General features: G+C 36.0%; 2 protein-coding genes across 4 annotated transcripts; both read right to left on the bottom strand.

The window, feature by feature from the left end:
• Positions 1 to 1,053: 1,053 nt before the first annotated feature.
• On the bottom strand, positions 1,054 to 2,846 carry bglap (bone gamma-carboxyglutamate (gla) protein). Its single transcript, XM_028455515.1, has 4 exons — positions 2,689 to 2,846; positions 2,557 to 2,604; positions 1,463 to 1,547; positions 1,054 to 1,380 (listed from the first exon to the last, which is right to left on the bottom strand). The coding sequence occupies exons 1-4, from the start codon at positions 2,744 to 2,746 to the stop codon at positions 1,278 to 1,280; spliced, it is 294 nt and encodes a 97-aa protein (XP_028311316.1). The 5' UTR covers positions 2,747 to 2,846; the 3' UTR covers positions 1,054 to 1,277.
• A 5,399-nt stretch (positions 2,847 to 8,245) lies between these two features.
• Positions 8,246 to 15,074, bottom strand: mgp (matrix Gla protein). Of its 3 annotated transcripts, none has more exons than XM_028455080.1 (5): positions 14,955 to 15,012; positions 10,878 to 10,947; positions 10,715 to 10,744; positions 9,733 to 9,835; positions 8,246 to 9,546 (listed from the first exon to the last, which is right to left on the bottom strand). In XM_028455080.1, exons 2-5 carry the CDS (start codon positions 10,936 to 10,938, stop codon positions 9,396 to 9,398), a joined length of 345 nt encoding a protein of 114 aa, XP_028310881.1. In that variant the 5' UTR covers positions 10,939 to 10,947; positions 14,955 to 15,012; the 3' UTR covers positions 8,246 to 9,395. The 3 variants fall into 3 exon arrangements, with proteins under 3 accessions (XP_028310881.1, XP_028310882.1, XP_028310880.1); XM_028455079.1 differs by having other exon boundaries at positions 8,248 to 9,546; positions 10,878 to 10,953; positions 14,955 to 15,059; XM_028455081.1 differs by lacking the exon at positions 10,715 to 10,744 and having other exon boundaries at positions 10,878 to 10,953; positions 14,955 to 15,074.
• Between the last annotated feature and the right edge of the window lie 4,495 nt (positions 15,075 to 19,569).

Raw genomic sequence — 19,569 nt, 5'->3', positions numbered from 1 at the left:
CACGAGACAAGCGGAAATACGGTTTTGACGTCGTCACAACAACTGACCAATAGACTTCCAGAATGATAAAATCAAAAAATAAAATAGCAAAATGTGAACGCACTTTATGGTTTTACAAAAAGTTATTTCTTTTAATTGACTAGTTGTACAATCCCAATTTTCTTTTTAATGTTTCATTTATGTTAATTTTGTAAAATTTTGAATCCTTTTTTTTTCAAGAAAATCTATTTCTTGCACCTTTCTTTGTGATTTGATTTCCTGTTTTAACGTCTGTCCTGATAAACTGTTCATTTAGGGTTTCTGTTTTGTTTTGTTTTGTTTAAAACAAAAAATAAAATAAAAACATCTGCAAACTTGGGCATTTTGCAAATGTTTCAATATGTCAACCTTTGCATTTGTATCTTAAATGACTATTTTTTCCATCTATAACCGGAAGATATAATATTTTCCAAGAGAAAATCACAAACCATGCTGTTGTATTATTTACTTAATTCTGACCTTGATTGTTTATCTATGATAACAATAATAATTAAAAAAAAAAACAACAGAAAACTACACACTGTGCCTTAAAAAGAACAGAAGAAAACAACAATAATAATACATTTTATTTATAGTGCACTTTACATTTGATGCCAAACCTCAAAGTGCTACAGGATTAAAACAATACAACACAACATATATTAAAATTCAGGACTAAAAAGAGGTATTAACTGTTAAAATAAGTTTCTGTAAAAAGGTGATATTTAAGTTTTTTTCTTAAAAATGTCCACCGTTGCGGGGCCTTGAGGTGGTCTGGGAGGGTGCTCCACAGGCGTGGGTCAGCGGCTTCAAAGGCCCTGTCACCCATTGTTTTGAGCCGTGTCATGGACGCGACCAGACGGTGCTGTTGGCCTGACGTTGATAAATCACACATAGACTGTGCCTTAGTCTGCCAGCTCAATTCAAAAATGGTTAACAAATACTACTTTAACAATTTTATAAACCTCTCCTCAAAGTAATGACCAGCTATGTTTTTGCTGCATTGATAGGTAGTGAACAAACTCATACAACCTCTTTTTTATTTTATGTTTTTGTTTTATTTCATTACACTACAAGCTGAGAAAAAGAACAGAATTCCAACTGTAAGCGACATGCAAATATGACATCATCAGCCCTTCTACTCAGTGAAAGACATTTGACACTGTTGGCAAAGTCTTTATATGATTTTTCATGCAGGAAATGCTCAGCTCAGAGATACTGTATGTAGTACCCACAGCAGTAAAAGGTTGGCGTTGGCTTTAATAGTTGATGGGTCCATAGTAGGCTGTGTAGGCTGCGATGATGCCATGGGTGTCCATCATGTGCTCACAACTCAGGTTGGCCTCGCAGATTTCCTTCAGGCTGAGGGAAGACAATAAAAGTGAAGCACAGTTGGTCTGATTTTATTGTGAAATAGTGAATGTTCTGGTGTAATGTGTGATACCTCTCCAGCTGAGTGAGGGACAGACTTGAAGTAGCTCTTTTCTGCCTCACCACCTCAGTCGCCTGATTCTTGTCCACAAACATCCCTGAAAACCAGAGGTGAAAGTAACGGATTACACGTTCTCACGTTACTGTAATTGAGTTGCTTCTGTGGGTGCTTGTACATTTTTTCGAGTATATTTCTAAATCAGTAATGTTTAATCTCAACATCATATTATGACTTTATTCTTGAAATTTTGACTTTAATCTTGAACTTTTGACTTTAATCTTGAACTTTTGACTTTGATCTCGATATTACATTTCAATTTTAATCTAAAAATTTTGACTTTGATCTCGTAATTTTGAGATTAAAGTCGAAATGTAATGTCGAGATCAAAGTCAAAATTCCAAGATTAAAGTCATAATATAATGTTGAGATTAAAGTCAAAATTTCAAGATTAAAGTCATAATATAATGTTGAGATTAAAGTCAAAATTTCAAGATTAAAGTCATAATATAATGTTGAGATTAAAGTCAAAATTTCAAGATTAAAGTCATAATATAATGTTGAGATTAAAGTCAAAATTTCAAGATCAAGGTGAAAATATTGAGATTAAAATTGAAATATAATATCGAGATCAAATTTAAAAGTTCAAGATTAAAGTCAAAATTTCAAGAATAAAATCATAATATGATGTTGAGATTAAAGTCGAAATTTCAAGATTAAACTAAAAATTTCAAGATTAAAGTCATAATATAATTTCGAGATTAAAGTCAAAATTTCAAGATCAAAGTCAAAATTTTGAGATTAAAATTGAAATATATTATTGAGATCAACGTCAAAAGTTCAAGATTAAAGTCAACATTTCAAGAATAAAGTCCTCATGTAATGTAAAAATTAAAGTCAAATTTAAAGTCGAAATTTCAAAATCAAAGTCGAAATTTTGAGAATAAAGTCAAAATATAATGGAAAGCGTTAAGTTGAAATTTTGTCTTTATTAAAATGGTTTTCTCCATCAAAAATGGCCCAAATCCTTTTCCATACTAATCAGTATATTTTGTTCAACAACTTTTTTTAATAAAAACAAATGTTTATTTTCTTAACCATCCACTTACCGTCTTGTGCAGGAGCATCATTGGTGAGCTGGGGTGCTGAAGCAGCATCTGTATATAGCAGAGAGAATGTTAAACTTAATCAACATTTTCTCCATATATATATATATATATACATAGTATATGTATTTTTACCTGAGGCCAGACAGATGACTGCTAGAGAGCAGAGCACTAAAAGCACCAAAGTCTTCATCTCCTCTCTTTATGTGGACACTAGAGCAGCTCTGTCTGAGTCTTCCTCCTCTTCTTGGACTCTGGTCCTCTTCCACATTCATACACAGGCACACAGTGGGTTTATGTACGTGGCATTGGGTATGGGATTGGTTCGGGGATCATATATCACACACCCACGTAGAAACAGACACACACTTCTGAAAAATGAAATTTTAAAATGTTTGCATTTAGAAAACAGGGGATCCAATAGGCTGGGCTTACTTGGTAACCTGCCCATAGTGAAACTGGCTGTCAACAGAGTGTTGGCTGAGAAAGGTGCACTCTATAAAGAAGCAGGAGATGGATGGATGGATGGGGGAAAAATTGATATATTATTTGAATATAGAGTATACTTCTTTTCTTTCCTTGTTTTGCACCTTCTGCTTATACTGTCTGGGCTGATTAGTAATTGTTGTTTGTAATTTTTTCAATCTGACTCTGAGACATGCACAAGAATTCCATTGTACCTGCTCTTTTAACTTGTACATATGGCAATAAACTCTATTCTATTCCATTCTTTTTCCAATTTATCATTATAATATAATTCATTGAATTACAGAAAAAAAGCTACTTTTATCAAGGTGGGGGCCACAAAAATAGTCCGACTGTCTGATCTGAGGGCCACATTTTTAGAATTTACATCAGTGTTTAGAATCATGGTCAATCTGAACATTGTTATTGAAAATTTTTAATGTTTTTTTATTGTTGTTTGCATGTTTTCATTGCCATTTTATGTTTTTCTCTTACTTTGTGTGATTTTGGTGTATTTCTGCATGTTTTGTTGCTGTTAGAAATTTTTTCTCTCATTTTGTGGGTTTTTGTTTTTGTTTCTGGCATTATTTTTTTTCTCATTTTGTGGGTTTTTGTTGTCGTTTTCTCTATTTGTGTGTTTTTTTTGTCATTGCCATTTTGTGTGTTTTTCTCTCATTTTGTGTGATTTTGGTGTATCTCTGCACGATTTGTTGCTGTTTGTAGATTATTAGAACATTTTCCTCTCATTTTGTGGGTTTTTGTTTTTGTTTCTGGTATCCTTTTTTATATTTTTCTCTCATTTTGCGGGTTTTTGTTTGTTGTCATCTTATGTATTTTTCCGTCATTTTGTGTTTTTGGAGTCATTTTGTGCCAGTTGCCCATGCCTGTTTCAGTGTTTGCTTTTCCATCGTGCATTATCTCAACTGAACTGGCTTTGGGACCAACCATCAAAATCAACCCTTACAAACAAGCTGGGACCCAAACTGAGGATTTTTTCCAACATTAAAAACACAAAACATGTTGCAGTTACTATAAACCATATATCATCATATCAATGCGCATTAGGCCTACTTGAGGATCTGTTTTTCCATGAATTACAGTGTTGTGCATTAACATTAAACATAAATAAAATAGTACCTGATTTAATTGTCTTTTCAACAAAATAATACTTTTATGGTGTATTTTGAAGGGTAGAATTAAAAGGAGACAAGGGAAATAAACCGTCTCTGTTCCCATCCTCTTTGATTAGATTAATGATAAAGTTAGTCACTTACTGGTAGAATATGCTTTATTTTCCCTTTCAAAAAATGTGTAGTTTGCATTATTTTCTTCTGTTAGAAATGTTATTTATTAGCGGTGGTTTTGCACTTTACGTTTACTCTATGATTTGTTACTTCCTGTGAGAAACCAGTGCAGATGAACTGGAATAGTTGGGTAATGGCAGCAGTTTGCCTGCAGAGGACTCCAGAGGAGTTTATCGCTGAATACACACTTTCACACTCTGGCCACTGAGTGCATTCTGCAGAGCAAACCAATGAAAATAAAACCCACAATCCCTCATTATACGACACGATTTCACGTTTTTTATTGTAAACCACAAATATTTTCTTCAGCCACATCGTCCAGAGAGCTGATGTGAATATCAATGTTCATGCTTTGCTGACTTTGCTCTAAGAAACACATAGTGAATATATTCTTCATGCTACATTTACCAGCTGTATGATTTTGACCTCGTACATTTATGATATAAAAAGGAACATCTGTGCTGCTTTCTCCGAACCAGGCATTTGAGTTTGGACCGTTCTGACAGTAGTTTTATAGGGTGTAATTTCACTGTCTGGGTCAACGCTTTTCTTCCTCGTCTTGTTTTAAGGACCAACAACAACCACAGAGTAACTTTGATTGTAATCCATGTGGTAACAGAGCAAACATCAAATTAGTATGAATATGGTTTCAGGTCTCTGACACGCTGAGCTGTCCTTAAAGCAATAAAAAGTAATAAAAAGTCCTGTGGAGGAATTCTGCTCTGCACATTTCACTCAAGATTCCAAGAAAGTGGATTTTACATAATCTTTCGAATGAAAAGACGGGTCAACTTCAATTAAAGATGAAAAGGCAATGTCACCAAGAGCCGTTTCTTGCTATATGATGGTTCAATGAAGAGCGCCCTGATGAACCAAGTTTTTTCAATTTAAACCACAACAGAACCATCACTGCTGTTGTTTGGCCCCGTGAGGTCCAAACCCACATTAGACAACCTACGCTACCAATGAACCTATTCAACCTGTGACCCTGTTGCAAGTTCACCACGTCTCATTTCTTTTCTCACTTTTCATCAATACTGACTAAATCAGAGCCAGGCAATCCCACAGAAACTGCAGAAATGGAAATACCCAGTTTCAACCCTGACATTAGTGGTAACATCACAGCTATGCCAGTTCCTATCTTGTAATGTTCTCTGGGAAGAAACCAATTGCCAAATGGCTCCTAATCAAAGGTTTTTCCCTCAGCCAAGGAGGTAATATTTGCACAGCAGTGGCTATCCGTACGGTTGCCGTATCAATCTACCGACATTCTATTCGTACACAGCGACCCTATTTGGCTAGTTTAGGTCACGTGATAGGCCAGTCATTGGCCAGTTTAGGTCACGTGATAGGTCAGTCATTGGCCAGTTTAGGTCACGTGATAGGTCAGTCATTGGCCAGTTTAGGTCACGTGACTAAGACTAAACCTCACCCTAACCCTCAAAATGTTTGCGATATTGGGTTATAACCTAACCATAACGCTAACGCTAAGACGCTACGTAGTTGTACTTCGGTAACACCGGGGATTGTCCGTACAAATCAACACTTTATATTTGCACCAGCTTTTATTTATTTGTTTGTTTGTCTGTTAGCAGATTTACATCGAAAGTATCTCAATGATTTACAAAATGTTAAGCTAATATATGCTTAAGAAGATTCCAGTGAACTCTGGAATGGATCTGGATCAATTTAGCAATTGTGATGTTTTAAATTATTAGTGGAAAAAACACCTGACTCATGTTCTGCTTTTTTATGTAAATTGCTGCATATTCTTGTTTTTTTTTTGTAAACAAAAGCAAAAGTCAATGTCTCAATCTTATTCTGTACTTGGATTAATATGTACTAAATATTAGTACTTTGGGTGAGAAAGAAGTAAAAAAGTATACTAATGAACAAGTATAAGCTTTAGTATTAAAGTATAAGTGTAAATGGTAAATGGTAAATGGACTTGATTTATATAGCGCTTTATAACCACACTGAAGCAGTCCCAAAGCGCTTTACATATCAGCTCATTCACCCAATCACTCTCACATTCACACACCAGTGGGACAGGACTGCCATGCAAGGTTTTAGTCAACCACTGGGAGCAACTGTCTAAGTAGGTCTAAGTATTAAAGGTGCAGTCCGCAACTCTCAGATCCCTCTCTCTCCCTCCCTCCCGGCTGCTCTCTTGCCTTGCCTCCAAACTTTCTAAAGTCTCTCCCTCAGAGGAGCTAACAAGCTAATGTTAGACAGCAACATCACAGTAATATAACATGCTCTGTTAAAAGCATATTACTGCAGCGCCTCTCTCTCTCTATGTGCACACACCTCAGCAGCAGCAGCAGCAACAACACAGTGTCACTTATTAGCAGTCCAAACGGAGGCTGCTGCACGCACACAAACAATACATGCACCATAGAGTTCTAGTGTAACAATTACAAATCAAATATAATGTAAATCAAGCAGCAGTAATTACCTTTCAAGCAGAAAAGTCACCAATTCCATCTTCTACTCATAAAGACCATACACTGTAGAAAAGACGGCGCTACAGCCTCGGGAATGGGGCGGGGCCTGTGAGCAACAGCTGTCAGACAGCCCATCAAACACAATCCTGGTTCTGATTGGTTCTTTTTGCTCGGTCGTGGTGCATTCTGGCAATCTGCCAGAGGCTGCAGGAGCAGCAGGGGGCGGGGCTCAATGAGCCTGTTTTTTTTTTTCCACACAAACTACTAGTTTGATGTAAAGCTGTTCTTACATAGTGACAGTTTTAGCTATTATAAGAGTTGCAGACTGCACCTTTAATGTAGTCTTAGACTATTCTTTATACTTTTCAGTACAAGTCCAATTACACTTCACTATATTTTTCTTAAGTATATAAAATAAGTATACTTGTACAACACTTGAATAAACTACATTTTGCTAAGGGCCGTCATTGAGCAAAAGTGAAAATCTGCATTTGGGAGATGTGAATGTGTCCTTAGATGATGAAACACTATTGGATGTTTCTAGACCAAACCCAGTTGAGAAGAGTTTATTATATAAAAGTAACCATTGACAGCAGAGCTGAAATCGATACAAAGGAGAGGTAATGGTATGAGTAACTGTTAGTGGATACTTAGTGAGCGCAACGAGAAACACGTTTCAATCTTCCTTTAGAGCTTATAAATGTTAAGTAAGTGTGATAATAAACAATATGAAGAAACAAGAGAATACACAGGGTGAGTCGTATGTTTCTACACAAGTATAAAGTCAATGTGTGTGTGTGAGGATTGAGCTGCACTGGATGCCTCTGTCAGAGTTGGGGTCAATTATAATTGTAATTGCGTAATTGATAATTAATTACAATTATGGCATAATTATGATTGTAATTTTAAAAATCTGTCACCGTCTTAACCATAAATGAATTGTAATTGAGTTTAGATAATTGACTTTGTAATTGTAATTGGCATGAAAATTGTAATAAAAGTTAACAATTATTAAAATATGTTTCATATCAAGCTTTTATTATTACTATTATTTTATTATTTTTAAAAAATTGAAATCAAGGGGTATACTGACACAAAAAAGGCTCAGACGCCCACACCAAAAATATTAAAACCTATATTTTCATTGATTAGGAAATGTAACAAGGTAACCAATAGATAGGATGAAATTAGATGATAGATATTTGTTTTTAGTGTCTTTTACAGCTGATTTAGGACCAGTTATCATAGGAGATGCTAACAGAAAGCTAACTCAAGAGGAAGGTTACCTTTTATTAGGTTATTTATTTCAGGCTCAGTAATTGTGATCAATTATAACTGAACTTTTGAAATTGAGAACATAATTGTAATTGACTACGAATAACTGTAATTTAATAGTAATTGGAAAAAATGCTAGTCACTGTAATTGTAATTGAATTGCAGAGGTGACAAGTAACAAAATATAAATACTTTACTTGAGTAATTATTTTTTCGGTGACTTTATTTTTACTCATTTTTTAAAAAAAAAACAAATATCTGTACTTTCTACTCCGTATATTTTGAAAATGAGCTTCTTACTTTTAAGACCTTCGAAGATGACGTTTCCATACACCAGTATTTTACAAGTTTTTAAAGTAAAAAAAAGATATATAATTTTATGTTTTAAAATCCTTGTCTTATTATTGAAGGGACATTTGTTTTACTTTTTTTACCTAACTACATTTCGTAGTACCGATATGTACTTTTTTTTTTTTTTTTAACTTTTACTTAAAGGTAGGGTAGGCGATTTTCAAAAGCTCGCATGATTTTGAATGTACCCCCCTCGCCCCACCCCTCTATACTCCGTCTCACTCACATGCATGCACACAGCTGCTGCAGAAGAGGAGCTCAGCTCATCGCTTGTATTGTGTAGAAACATCGGTGTCTAATGTCTCATCCAGCAGTAAGTAAACAATAAACTTTACCATCATATATGTTAAAAAAACGTGACCAAAAACTCTGTTTTAACTTTGTCAGTGGTGGCGCGCTTTCAAAAACGGTTCGTTCTTTTCCATTGGTCGAAGTTATTACAGGTTTACAGCTGCTACAGATGATGGATTTTCTTCGTTCCTTTTTTGAGCACATAACATCTTAATTTCTGTCAGGACATCAAGAAAATTTCAAATAAAAACTTAAGAAGTGTATCTGGAGGAAATTACTTACCCTAGCTTTAATTTAAATTAACTATAAGGTTTTGAAAAAGTTATTACATTTAAAAGCAAAAATATAGTTTGTGGGAAAGGAATGTCTTAACTTAAGTGTCACGACATAAAGACAATTTTAACCAAAACCCTAAAAAGTGTATTTGGAGTAAATCGCCTACCTAGCTTTATGTAACCGAGCAACTTCAATACTTTTACCAGAGTCATTTTTTATTCAAGTATCTATACTTTTACTTGAGTACAGAAAACTAGTACTTTTGGCACCTCTGTTGAATTGTAATTGAACACGGGTAATTGTAACTGAAAAATGAAATTGACCCCAACCCTGTCCTATGTGTCCTCAAAAAAATCATCCTTTCTTGAAGAAAGAAGCAGCACTAAAAGAAGCCAAACACATTCAATGACATGGAGATGATGGGAGTAAAACATTATTGGTAACGACGAGTCAGCGTGGGCAGGTTTCGGGATCCGAAGTATCTCTGGTAGGCCTGTTGGTAGCCATGGCGATAGGCGTAGAAACGACAGGGCGAGTAATCCTCGCACGTCTCTGCACGTCTCTCTGCAGGAGACTTTATTGTCCTGTGTGTGAGACGCAGAGGGAGACGTGATCAGAAGCAGACATGTTTCGGCCATTTTTCATGTTTGCAGCACATGTGGATGTTTTACGGTCTAATTAAGCCTTTTCTTAATGATCTACAGCTTATAGTTTCTGCTGGTTTAAAGACTGTGTGTGTGTGTGTGTGTGTGTGTGGTTCAGAGCTTCACCTCGCTAAGTAATAGCCGGGGTCGTTCCTTCTGGGTGGGTTGTATACGGCGCCTTGTTGCGGCGTGAAGAACGAGTTGGCTCGGTTTGGAGGCACGAACAAATCTGGAAACCACAAAACTTAACTAGACACAAGGATGTGTTTTGATGGTGGCAGTGATTGAGCAGATCTCAGGGCAGGTTTAAATATGATAAAAGGTTAAACCAGTGGCTCTCAAACTTTGGTATTCAAGGACCCCCTTTGTCCGACTACCACATTATGCTCAGAGTACTGTGGAAAAACCAACTATAGAGCGCAATGATGGAAGGAATGAGTGGAACAACATATTCAAAATAATCTCCTTTTGTAAATAAGTGGAATAAAACAGTATTTAGTGCCTCTTGAATAGATTTATTTCTATAGTTTTTATCATTTCCTGTCACTCTCTCCTGATGTGGGACCAAGACTGACCCTTGTATTTTCAGTTCATGTTCTAATCAAGATCATTTCTATCATTTTGTGTGTTTTTGGTGTGATTTTGTTGTTGTTTGTCTGTTCTTTTTATTATTCAGTATATTTTTCTCTATTTTGTGTGTTGGTGGTACCTGTATTATTAAAATTATTTTCTCCCAGTGTGTGTTTTCGGTGTCGTTTAGTTGTTTTTTTAATGTCATTTTGTATGTTTCTCTGTTATTATTGTGTATTTTGTATTGATCTTGTGTATTTTTCTCTTATTTAGTGTGTCTTTGTTGTTGTTTTGTGTATTGCTGGTAATAGTAAGTACTTTTCTCTCTTAGTGTGTGTGTTTTTGTTGTCGTTTTGTGAGTTGTAATATTCAGCATGATTATAATTTCTAACTAAAAATAAACATATTCTAATGCTTTCATTTGTTCATTTTCCACTCTCTGTACCCCCATTTGAGAAACACTGGGTTAGACCATCGTTAGACTGCTGTTAGAGAAGCATGCATGTTTTTCCAGGAACGAGTGACAACATTTAATCACCTTCATCCGATTCAGTGCTTTCATTAGACTCTATTGGGAAAAACATGAATTTGGGTTAATCATAAACGATGAATCCCAGCTTGAATGTGATTTATTACAGGTTATGAAATGATGATGATTGCAGTGAGATGACAGGGTGACGACGGGCAGGGTTGGTCTGTACCGTAGCAAACACAGAGAGACGCCACAGCACAGAGTGCCACACAGCTGAGGAGGCTCCTCATCCTGTTTGTCTGCAGCTGGAAGAAGAAGAAGAAGAAGAAGAAGAAGAAGAAGAAGAAGAAGAAGAAGAAGAAGAAGAAGAAGAAGAAGAAGAAGAAGAAGAAGAAGAATCTGTGAATAAAAGTGACGTTTCTGCAAAGGTGAAAGTAATAGATTAGAAGTACTCACGTTACTGTAATTGAGTTGCTTTTATGGGTACTTGTACTTTTTTGAGTATATTTCTAAATCAGTAATTTTACTTCTACTGAAGTACATTTTAAAAGAAGCAGGGAGCGTCTCACAATTCTACATACTGCAGCTTTAAGTATGTTTTAAAAGAAGTAAAGTAATTTATTACCTTTCTACACCCAACCGTTACTGAGTAAATTATTATTTTTTGTTTTTTTAATGATCAACGGACATTGTGAAACTACAAAAAAGGAAATGACCAGACAACAATCATATGCATGACATCATAGACGACCAATCACATTAAACTTAATGAACAGTGCTAAAACAGCATTGAATGGAGGTTATTTTCTCAGATTTAGTTAATAATTGTAGCTATATCTACATATATTTTTTTGATTTTGTATTGAAGTAATTGGCATTCTTTGATTTTTTAAATTTTTTTTTAAACTTACATTTTGACAAACCTTTTATTTTATAAAGATGCCTTTGAGCAAAATAAATTAAGTTCCAATCGTGCAAGACTCTTCATTTTTAAGTTTATACATGTAATGTTTATTATTTAATGCAAGGAAACCGTGCCAAGATTTATTACCAAAAATAAACATGAGGGTGTGAAAGTAACAAGTAACTTTTACATTAACTACAATCTAATGGAGCTACTTTTTACTTGTACTTGAGTATTTTATGTATGACTTACTTGTATTTGCACTTGAGTACAATTTCAATCAAGTAACAGTACTTCTACTTGAGTAGAATATATCAGTACTATTTACATGTCTGCGTTTCTGTGTGTGAGACTGTGATGTGTGCATGGAGACTGTGTGGTAAACCATAAGTGTGTGTGTGTGTGTGTGTGTTACTGTGCAGATCTAAACATGTGGGCTGACTGACTGTATGTATAAAACAAACAAACCAAAAATGGATTTGCATGAGCCGACTGAAGGTACAGCGGCACCTTTTGGTCAGCTTTGATCAGGGCTGTCAAACTCATTTTAGTTCAGGGGCCAAATACAGACCAGTTTGATCTCAAGTGGGCCACAGACTTTAGGGACGAAAAAGAGCAATTTCAACATCAAGTTTGCACTTCCAGATATAAATTACATATCAAGTATATAAGAGACTGACAATATCCAAGCATTAAGTGAGCTAAAACTAAAATTCACTTACATTTCCTTGATATTATGAACAATTGCTATTTAATTTAATAGAATAGTTTGAAGAAAATTGCAGGATTTTGAAAACAAAAACAATTTTTTTTTTTTTTTTTTTAATCGATTTGAGATTTAAAAAATGACTACCATCATGTGATATTAGAATAAGTAGCAGTGTTGGGAGTAACTAGTTATTTTTGTAATATATTACAGTAATATATTCCTTTTTGAAGTAACTCAGTAGAGTAACTCATCACAAAAAAGTGAAAAGTGGTAATATATTTATAGTTACAATTAAAAGTAACTTAATTTACATGCATATTTAATTTAGGTGCATGTTTGCTTTGTTTTCTCACTGTTTGCAATTATTTGAGGAAAAAAGACGATTATTATGGTTAAATATAACTTATGGGGAACAAAAAAAGAACTTTCTGCTCCTGAAACAGCAGAAGTATTTGAAACAAAACTTAGACCAATGTTATTCGAACACTATCAGTGTGATATAATTAGTGTTCTGGACCAAAAGTAACTCAAAGTAGTGCAACTCAGTTACATTTTAAAAAACAATAATATTGTAATACAAATATATTACATTTCTATCCAAGTAACTAGTAATATAAATATATTACAAGTTTAGAGTAACTTACCCAACAATGATAAGTAGTCATTTGTATCCATGTGTATTTGGAGGTGCTGATATATCTACAACTGAATTATTTTGTAATTCACAATGATTCATGTCTTTTTCCATCAGGTTTACGTTCTCCTGCGGGCCGAATTAGATGCTCTACAGGGCCGGATTTGGGCCCCGAGCCTTGAGTTTGTACACCTGTGTTTTTGATCCACTTTGTCACAGTGAGACTTCACTTTGTGGAAAAGAGAAAAGCTGTGGTCGTTGTAAAATAAAATACAGATTTGTTTTGAACATTTTGCAGTGAATTATTGCACATGCTCTTGATTTGTCTCCTTGTTCACAGTCTGACATGTACACACAGTCGCTCCGATGATGTCAGGGAAGCTGTGCAGCACCTGTTCAAACAGCCAGGCCAGATGTCTGCAAACTGGAAACTTTTATACACACACACACACACACACACACACACACACACACACACACACACACACACACACACACACACACAGATCTTCTGTTTGCAGACTTTGCTTCTGACTCATGTCTGAGTTGCTTTCCCTTCCAACATCATCTGCAGCTTTTAGCAGGAATGCAATAAACTCACACATGCATGCCAACACACACACACACACACACACACACACACACACACACACACACACACACACACACACACACACACACACACACACACACACACACAAACAACACAGTTCATAAAATCCACCACTGAAATGTTTCTCAGCTACAGTTACAGACTAACAATCATAAAGCCACTTTGGGCCTCCAACGACGATGGGCAAGTGTGTGTGTGCGTGTGTGTGTGTGTGTGTGGATGTCTCGAGAGTTTTATGCTTGTCTGAATCTTAGCAGGGTTCCTCATGACTGAACATCTTTCTTTCCTGCAGGCAAAGAGGTGTAGAGAATACTGATATATTCTACTCAAGTAGAAGTACAGTTACTTATATGAAATTATACTCAAGTACAAGTAAGTCATACATAAAATACTCAAGTACAAGTAAGTCATACATAAAATACTCAAGTACAAGTAAAAAGTAGCTCAATTAAATAGTACTTAAAGTAAAAGTTACTAGTTACTTTCACCCCCCACATTTATTTTTGGTAATAAATCTTGCCACGGTTCCCTTACATCCAGTAAACATCTCATGTATAAACTTAAAAAAAAGAAGAGACCAAATCTTGCACAATTGGAATTGAATTTATTTTCCACAAAGGCATCTGTATAAAATAAAATAAAAGTTTGTCAAAATGTACAATATAATTTTTAAAACAAAATAACACAAATGAATTAAATTAAAAATTAAATTACATTCTCAGGCTCCAAGTATAGCTACGTTTATGAACTCTAAAGCATCTGGGTAACAACATAATAACAACAATAACAATAGTAATAGTAAAAACGTAGCGCTTTCAGATGACTATTGTTGTAATTTGCGCTATATTTTATTGTTTAATAGGTAGAAACGCCAACCAAAGCAAGTGGCTGGGAGTTAATCACAAATGGAACGACTAAGAACATATGGATTATGTTTGATGTGCCATGAAACAGAAATAAAATAAAAATAATCACAAAAAATAATAATGTACTCTGTAACGGTTGGGTGTATAAATGTAACTAATTACTTTACTTTGTTTAAAACATACTTAAGTACAAGTAAATTTACTGATTTAGAAATGTACTCAAAATAGTACAAATACTCATAAAAACAACTCAATTACAGTAACGTGAGTACTGTAATCTGATACTCACACCTGTAAATATTAGTCATGCAATGAACAACTTATGGTTAAATATGAACAGTCTGTGCATCATTAATGAATATATGTTTAAACACAGAAAGTGTCTTTATATATACTTTATTCAAATGCAGTAGCATACAGTGTGTGCCATACATTCCACACACACACTCATAAAATAAATAAACAAATAACAGGTTACAAAGTTACTAAAAAACAGTAATATTAGTGCACATTAGCAGGACCCATTGTACATGCAGTAATAAATCATAATAATAATAATGTAAATATGTGTTTCACTCACCGTTGATGATACACTTGGAGAAGTTTAGGGAACGTCCCTCAGTATTTTCCAACGATGAATATGGTTCTAAATCCTCACTGGGAACTTTTTATACGCATCCCTCTGTCCCCCCCACCCAGACCATCATGAGGTACCCACTCCCTCCCTTCACCCCTCCCTCCAGCTCCCTTTATCACCCTTTTCCTTTTCCTTCCCCTGCATTAGCTCACTCTCTCCCAGGAACACAGCAGCACAGAGAACTGGAGGTAAACACAGGTAGAGATGAGGCTGGGGGAGACTGATGACCTGCTTCATGTGATGGTATTCATTGAACTCAGATACTGGAGATAAACAGGCAATGCTAGGATTTTAACGTACGTCTTATTTAATCAGTTGAAGTACAGTATTTATCTTTTAATGTCATCTCAAAGCTTATTGTATACCAATTTATAGCAGGGATGAGCAAATCTATCCCAGTGGGGCCCACAAACATGTGACTGTATCTTATCCGAGGGCAACACATTATCAACATTAATGTAAGCATTAGAATAATGATTGACCTGAGCATTAATACAGGCAGAGGAAAGATTTGGCCTTTCTTATCTTTGTCCTTTTAGTAATTTTGTGTGTTTTTGGAGTCATTATGTGTATTGTTGTAATTTTTTGTGGTCATTTTCTGCATTTATCTCACTTTCTGTATTTTCTTTTTTCATTTTGTGTAATTTGGTTGACATTTTGTGTGTTTTTGGAGTAATTCAGTAATTATGTAATTTTGCGTTATGAGTCATTTTGTGTATTTTAGGGATTTTTGTGTGTTTTTGCAATTTGCTGTGGATTTGTGTGTTTTGGGAGTCTTTTTTTTGTATTATGTTGGCTTTATTTTGCTTCCAATTTCTTGAAATACAATTTTTGGGGATTATTTTGGGGCGCCGCACAAAATGAAACTGAGGGCCACATAGGGACCCCAGGCTGCCAGTTGCCTATGTCTGATTTATAGTCGCGCAAATTGAGTTTACATAGAAAATATGATTATAAAATCACTAAAACCTGCACACAACATGCAAAATGAGGTCACAACTGCATCCATCTAAACATGACATTGTATTTATCCTTTTAACCTGACATTTTTTAAATCCATTAAAATGTATTACCGTGGAATTCAGTCTTAACAAGTTATAAAAGCCTGACTCAGATTTACACTGATGACTAAAGAGCTGCTGAACCACAGACTGCAGCAAAAGAAGCCTAAACTCCCACATGTGTTAAATATTCACTAAGCTAAACATAATCACCTCCCAGGAAGATGTCACATGATATATAAAGCTGCTGGGGACAATAATTATTATTTTTTAATATCACAGATAAAGTCATAGGCCTGAGAGATGGATAAAAAAAATGAAAGGATTTCTTCCAGAAAACAGCAGAATTTACTCACAAACAACAATCAAAAGAAGAAACTGCCGCTTGCAGGATTGTTTGACCAATGGTCATGTGACTTGAACTCCAGATAAAGTTTTGCGCGTTGCATTGTGGGATTGGGAATCCAATGTAATGACGACGCTGAAGCAGAAGTTTCTTCAAGAAGTGTTTTTACTTTATTAATATGGTGATTTCCTGTGTTTCTTCATCAAACCAGTGATATGAATCATTAATTTCCCAGAATCCAGTGAATTAACTCTCACATAATAAAAAAAATAAAAAAATGTTCAAACTTGGTGTTTTCTTCTAAAAAGATCCCTGCACACATGCTGTATTCCTGTAAGCCTCCTGCAGGAGTTGTAAAAAAAACAACGCTTCTATAGTTCGTACTGTATCTATCTCTAAATTACATAACACCACATTGGCTGTGACTCAGGCAGCAAACTTTGCAAATAGCAACGTGAGAGCAGACGTTCAGCGACAGTAAACAAACCAAAATTAGACAACATGTGAAAGCGGCGCAATGAGGCGGAAGGACAAACATGGATGCCAGACGTACAGATGGAGATAAACCACAGCGGTAGATAAGAGTCGTAGCGGAGTGAGACTGAGTGGAGACTGAATGAAAGCATGTGTTGTTGAAGCTGGACGTTTTTGGCGCTGAGTCGGCAGAAACACTCACTGATGTGGGCCATTAAGGGCGCCTTATTTTGCAGCGCTTTGCTTCCAATCGCCAGACGGATAAAAGTGGCTCAGAGTTTAAAGTCTGATGAGGAATGTGAGAGTGAACAAGGACAGCTAAGAGAAGACGGGGAGGGTGGGATTGTATCGAGTTTCCAAATGGTACGTTTTTTAATCCAAAGGCGAACTGTGGTGCTATTTTCTCCTTTCCATCATACATATACTGTACTTTTCCTCCTTCTCAGTCCAAGCTTCATGCAACAGTTTGAGCCCTTTAAATAAATGAGCTGAGGAGCAACGCTATGACTGTTTTTCTAACGACAAACGGTGCCAAAGTACAGATGTTAAAGAGAGGCAAGTTAAAACAAGTGAACCAGGAGCAGTGCTGTCAACCTGAGGTAGGAATCTGAGTCTGAAACTTGGATTGGAGGTGATTCAGGACAGAGATGTGTTTGAAAGAGGAGGAATGAAGGAACGAAGGAGAGTTCGGCAGAATCTATGCCAAAAAGTTTTAAAAACAAGTTGCATTCCAAAGCGTGGGCACACTCTATTGCAGGGGTCACCAACCTTTCTGAAGAAACTGTGAGCTACTTCATAGGTACTGAATAATTTAACCAGTTAGAAAAGCACTTATTAAATACTAAAATTTCACAGTTTCACTTTAATTAGAGTGTAAGATAATAAGGCTAGCAGTCACTTGACTATGGTTGGAAATGTTTCAACATGAAACATATTATTTCCCCTAATTTATGCAATTATTTCATTTTCATTACATTTCATGGATGTTCCGATTTTACGAGCTACTAACAAACAACTTTTAACTAATTGTGAAACATGTCAAATTTAACAATTGTGTCATATTTTACAAAAATCCACCTTGCGTTTTTGAAAATACATCATATTATATATAACACACCACTGATCATGCACCAAATCAAACTTAAACACATTTGTCCCAATGGTTCAGTGAAAATAAACATTTAAAGGGGCAGTATTATGAAATAAATCATTTTATAATGGTTTTGCTACAGTGATATACATTCCTTTAGCCTCATTCTGAGGGCCAAAGTTGAAAAAGTTCATTTTCCTCCTGTTATTCCACATTTTGTAAAAAACGGGCAAGTTGGATTTTCCCCCCAATAATGCATCATAATGGGGAAACTCCTCCTCCTGACAATCTTGGCTCCTCCTACCCTACATAAGAATGTGAGCTACTCCCTCTCAAACCACCTCACAGGTAAAACAAACATAGCGAAGGCAGGTTGATATTACAGTTAATATCACAGCTAATATCTTCACGTTCAGTTTAAAGATAATTAAAAGAGCAGCGTGAGCGCTCACAATCAGTTTCATTTTTAGCAGCCATTACATCGCCTCGTATCGCCTTTATGTGATGACGTGTTTGTGACCCAAAGCGACGCAGCGGTTGAACAAAACAATGGACTATCATCTTAAATGGACTATGTCTGTGGTCGTAAGAGGTGAGGATGACAAGAAAGCGACGTTAGCAGCTCACGTGAGTGTTTGCAACAGCCGACCGTTGAAAGTTTACTTCCCTGAGGTGTAGCGCGAATGGTCACAAAAACCCCAAATACTATGTTATTGGGGTTCTTAGAACAATTGGAGATGAGTGAAAAATAGCAGAATAATGGACCTTTAAAGATGGTTCATTTACAACAAAAACTTCATTAGCAGTATTTAATTCTACTAATTACTGATTGCATCTGTATTTATCTTTGTGAGTTTGAAATCTGGAAGATAAAACAGATTGTAGATGCAGCTCATTGGTGACAAGCTCCTGAGGGCACCTGGCATGGTCCATGCGGGCTACCTGGGGCCCGCGGGCACCGTGTTGGTGACCCCTGCTCTAATGTGTAAACTATCTGAATAACATCTACAGGTGGAGCTCAGACTGCTGTCGGTCCCTGAGGAAAGAACTCGGACTCAACAACTTAGCACACTTAGCAACACCGAGACACTCGCAGGGGTTTTTCCAAAACTTATTTTTCGAAGCTCATCCTGTGATTCACTCCTCACACTTTGAGGAGGGAGTGACTCAGACTGAGGGAATAACAAACCTCAATCGCTGGACCCGAGCGTGACACTGTGGACGATGTAGCTGGACAGACATTACTCAGGTCCGCTGTCCTCTGATGGCTGTGAATTCTGCAGCATGAATGTCAACAAATTCCCATGTGGATTTTAGGATGTTGTGTGGGTGCTGAAAAGCAGCAGGGTGGACAGGCCTTCACTACGTGCATTTCACTGGCTTTGGCATGCTTTGGGTATTTACCCAGTTTTCCTTATTATTACAGGGAGTGTCGAGCGACTGCGTCAGACTTAACATTTGGCTTCACAATCAGTTATAGTAAACACAAAGTCGTATTAATACTGGCTTTATACGACTCAATGCATCTTCGCCTTACACCCTCACCAACATGACTCACCTGTTTGCTTATATAGGCTCTATATCATGACAAACTTTCCAGTGTTTTTAACTTTGGTTGAGAGATCATTGTCCTTTAGAAACCACACG

The sequence above is a fragment of the Gouania willdenowi genome, chromosome 8, assembly GCF_900634775.1.
Source record: "Gouania willdenowi chromosome 8, fGouWil2.1, whole genome shotgun sequence".
NCBI lineage: Eukaryota > Metazoa > Chordata > Actinopteri > Blenniiformes > Gobiesocidae > Gouania > Gouania willdenowi.
This window is presented reverse-complemented; position numbering and strand designations above follow the sequence as displayed.